At 63.0% G+C, this 2635-nt stretch overlaps 1 protein-coding gene across 1 annotated transcript; it reads left to right on the forward strand.

The window, feature by feature from the left end:
* Positions 1–11: 11 nt before the first annotated feature.
* TMUB1 (transmembrane and ubiquitin-like domain containing 1) lies at positions 12–2476 on the forward strand. Its single transcript, XM_010857244.1, has 3 exons — positions 12–93; positions 992–1410; positions 1663–2476. The coding sequence occupies exons 2-3, from the start codon at positions 1022–1024 to the stop codon at positions 2012–2014; spliced, it is 741 nt and encodes a 246-aa protein (XP_010855546.1). The 5' UTR covers positions 12–93; positions 992–1021; the 3' UTR covers positions 2015–2476.
* The last annotated feature ends 159 nt before the right edge of the window (positions 2477–2635 follow it).

Consider the following 2635-nt stretch of genomic DNA (forward strand, 5'->3'; position numbering starts at 1 on the left):
GGGAAGGAGGGGGTGCCTTCAGGTGTCTGCGACCTCGCCACCTCCCTCCCGGAAGTGCCCGAGGGTCCGCTATGGAGCTGGCGGAGCCGGGCGGTGAGTCCCTGCGCCTTGGCCGCACCACCCCGCTGCCCCAGCAGCTGGCCCTACTGGCCCCGCCCCTGGATCTCCCGCGCCCGCCAGCCACTCGGGGTGTGGGGGCGGGCGGCGGGAAGATGCGAAGGGTGGTGGAGGATGGAGGTGGGGAGGGCAAAGTCTTGGGTTCCCGGGAGAGATCAGGGGTCTTGCAGCAGGCTGAGTTTGGAGAGGTTTCCCAGGGAAGGCGCGGGGTCGGGACGCCTCGGGTGGGGTTTAAGTGGACCAGGGGGCGCCGAGTTGGGGTGGGGGCTAGGGTTGGGGGTGGGAACCCTCGGAGGTTCCAGTTTGCCAAAGGGAAGCAGTTTGACATTTGGCATGGGGAAGCCTTGGGAAGCCGTCCTGTGCTGCGGGTGGGGGTTGGCTGAATGGTAAGGGGTCGGTGTGCGAGTGTGTAGAGACCTTTTTTCTTCCCCTTGGAGAAACTTTAGCGATGGAGCGGTATTAATAGATAGGCTTTGCCGTGAAATAGGCAAAGGAGTAGATAAACTTTGAGATGACCTAAATGGGAAGAATAGGTAAGCTTTGGGGTGGTTTGGTGGGGGCTGAATTTAAGGGAGAGGTTGCTTAGAAGGTCAAAGCTCTGACTTCGGAATAGGGTTTGGGTGAATTGCGGAACTGCTTAAAGACCTGAAATTTAGGTTACAGAAAATTAGGACTTGTGATTTGGTGTTGGGAAGGGGTATGTGGGGCAAGTTTGGGGTGGCCAGTTATTAGAGCAGTGTTATGTCCCAGGGTAGGGCTGGGCGGAATGAGGACTGTGGGAGAGTTGTGGTGGGGTAGGGTCAGGGGCCCCCTGAAGTTCAGAGGGCTCTTGGCGGGTGAGCCAGCCGCTCATGGGTTCTTTGTGCCTCTCCAGCTCGGTAGTGTGGCGGGCAAGGCAGGTGCCATGGCCCTGATTGAAGGGGTAGGTGATGAGGTGACCATCCTTTTCTCGGCGCTTGCCTGCCTTCTGGTGCTGGCTCTCGCCTGGGTCTCAACGCACACTGCCGAGGGCGCGGATCCACTGCCCCAGCCGTCAGGGACCCCAACACCAACGCAGCCCAGCGAAGCCATGGCGGTCACGGACAGCATCAGAGGGGAGGCCCCAGGAGCTGAGACCCCCGGCCTGAGACACCGAGGTCAGGCAGCACCACCAGAACCCAGCGTGGGGCTTGCAGCAACGCCGCCACCTCCGGACTCCCCCCAGGAGCCCCTGGTACTTCGACTGAAATTCCTCAATGATTCTGAGCAGGTGGCCAGAGCCTGGCCCCACGACACCATTGGCTCCCTGAAAAGGTAAGCCGTGAGGATGACAGGAAGGAAGTGCTAAAGAGTGGGACAGGGATGATCACAGTCCTAGAAGGGCCAGCAGAGATCCGGGAGATCCTCTTATAGATGAGGAAACTGAGGGTCCTGGTCACACACTGTATGACCCCCCACCCCCCCAACACACCGTGGAGGCCAGAGGTGAGGGTAGGAGAGTTGTTCCAGACCAGGGGCCAGGAGTGCCTGAGACCCGCTCTATTACCCAGGTCCCTCTCTCCTCAGGACCCAGTTTCCCGGCCGGGAACAGCACGTGCGACTCATCTACCAAGGGCAGCTACTGGGAGACGACACCCAGACCCTGGGCAGCCTTCACCTCCCTCCCAACTGTGTCCTCCACTGCCACGTGTCCACACGGGTGGGTCCCCCCCTCCCGCCCTGCCCGCCGGGGTCCGAGCCAGGCCCCTCCGGGCTGGAAGTAGGCAGCCTGCTGCTGCCCCTTCTCCTGCTGCTGCTGCTTCTGCTCTGGTACTGCCAGATCCAGTACCGGCCCTTCTTTCCCCTCACCGCCACTCTGGGTCTGGCCGGCTTCACCCTGCTCCTCAGCCTCCTGGCCTTTGCCATGTACCGCCCGTAGTGCCTCCACGGGCTCTTGGCCACGCCGCCGGCCCCTCCGGATCTTGCTCGCAACGACAAGGTGGGAGCTGCTGTCTGCCCAGGCCCGCCTCTCCGACCTGCCTCTTCCCGCTACCCTGGAGCCCAGCGCTGCGAGGCAGAGCACTCCGGGGATCGGCGGAGGCCCCTCCCTGTGACCTTCATGGCTCTGGGCCACCTCCCCGGGCAGCTGGCCCTCAGCGCCCACTGACAGTGGGCTACCCCGGGTCAGACAGCTGCTGTCGCTGCCTTGGCCCTGGACAGAGCCGGGCCACGCCCCTGGGCCCTTAGGGCTCAGGCTGAGGACCTGGGCACCTCTTAGTCCCGGATCGCTCCTTGGCTGGTTTGGGGACCCGAGGACTGGGAAGGGCTGGAGAAGGGGAGTCGGGATGGGTGGAGGGAGCTTTCTGGAACACGTGCAGATTAAATAACTGTGAAGTTTTCACTCTTGGCCTAGTGTCTGCGTGTGTGGGTCGCGGGGGAGGGGGGCTGCGGGGCGCTCTCCCCTACTGGGAGAAAAGGGGTGGGCCAGACGCTTCGCCCTGCCCTGCCCGCCCAGGCCAACCGCTGCCGACTCCCCTCTGCACCCCAATCTCAGCCACCA

The sequence above is a fragment of the Bison bison genome, unplaced genomic scaffold, assembly GCF_000754665.1.
Source record: "Bison bison bison isolate TAMUID 2011002044 unplaced genomic scaffold, Bison_UMD1.0 scf7180017864379, whole genome shotgun sequence".
NCBI classification, from domain to species: Eukaryota; Metazoa; Chordata; class Mammalia; order Artiodactyla; family Bovidae; genus Bison; species Bison bison.

Excerpts from the sequence above, each read along its gene's own strand:
- TMUB1 (XM_010857244.1), top strand. The coding sequence starts at position 1,022 with ATGGCCCTGATTGAAGGGGTAGGTGATGAGGTGACCATCCTTTTCTCG. Across the intron at positions 1,411-1,662 it reads ACCATTGGCTCCCTGAAAAG|GACCCAGTTTCCCGGCCGGG; the intron begins GTAAGCCGTGAG and ends CTCTCTCCTCAG.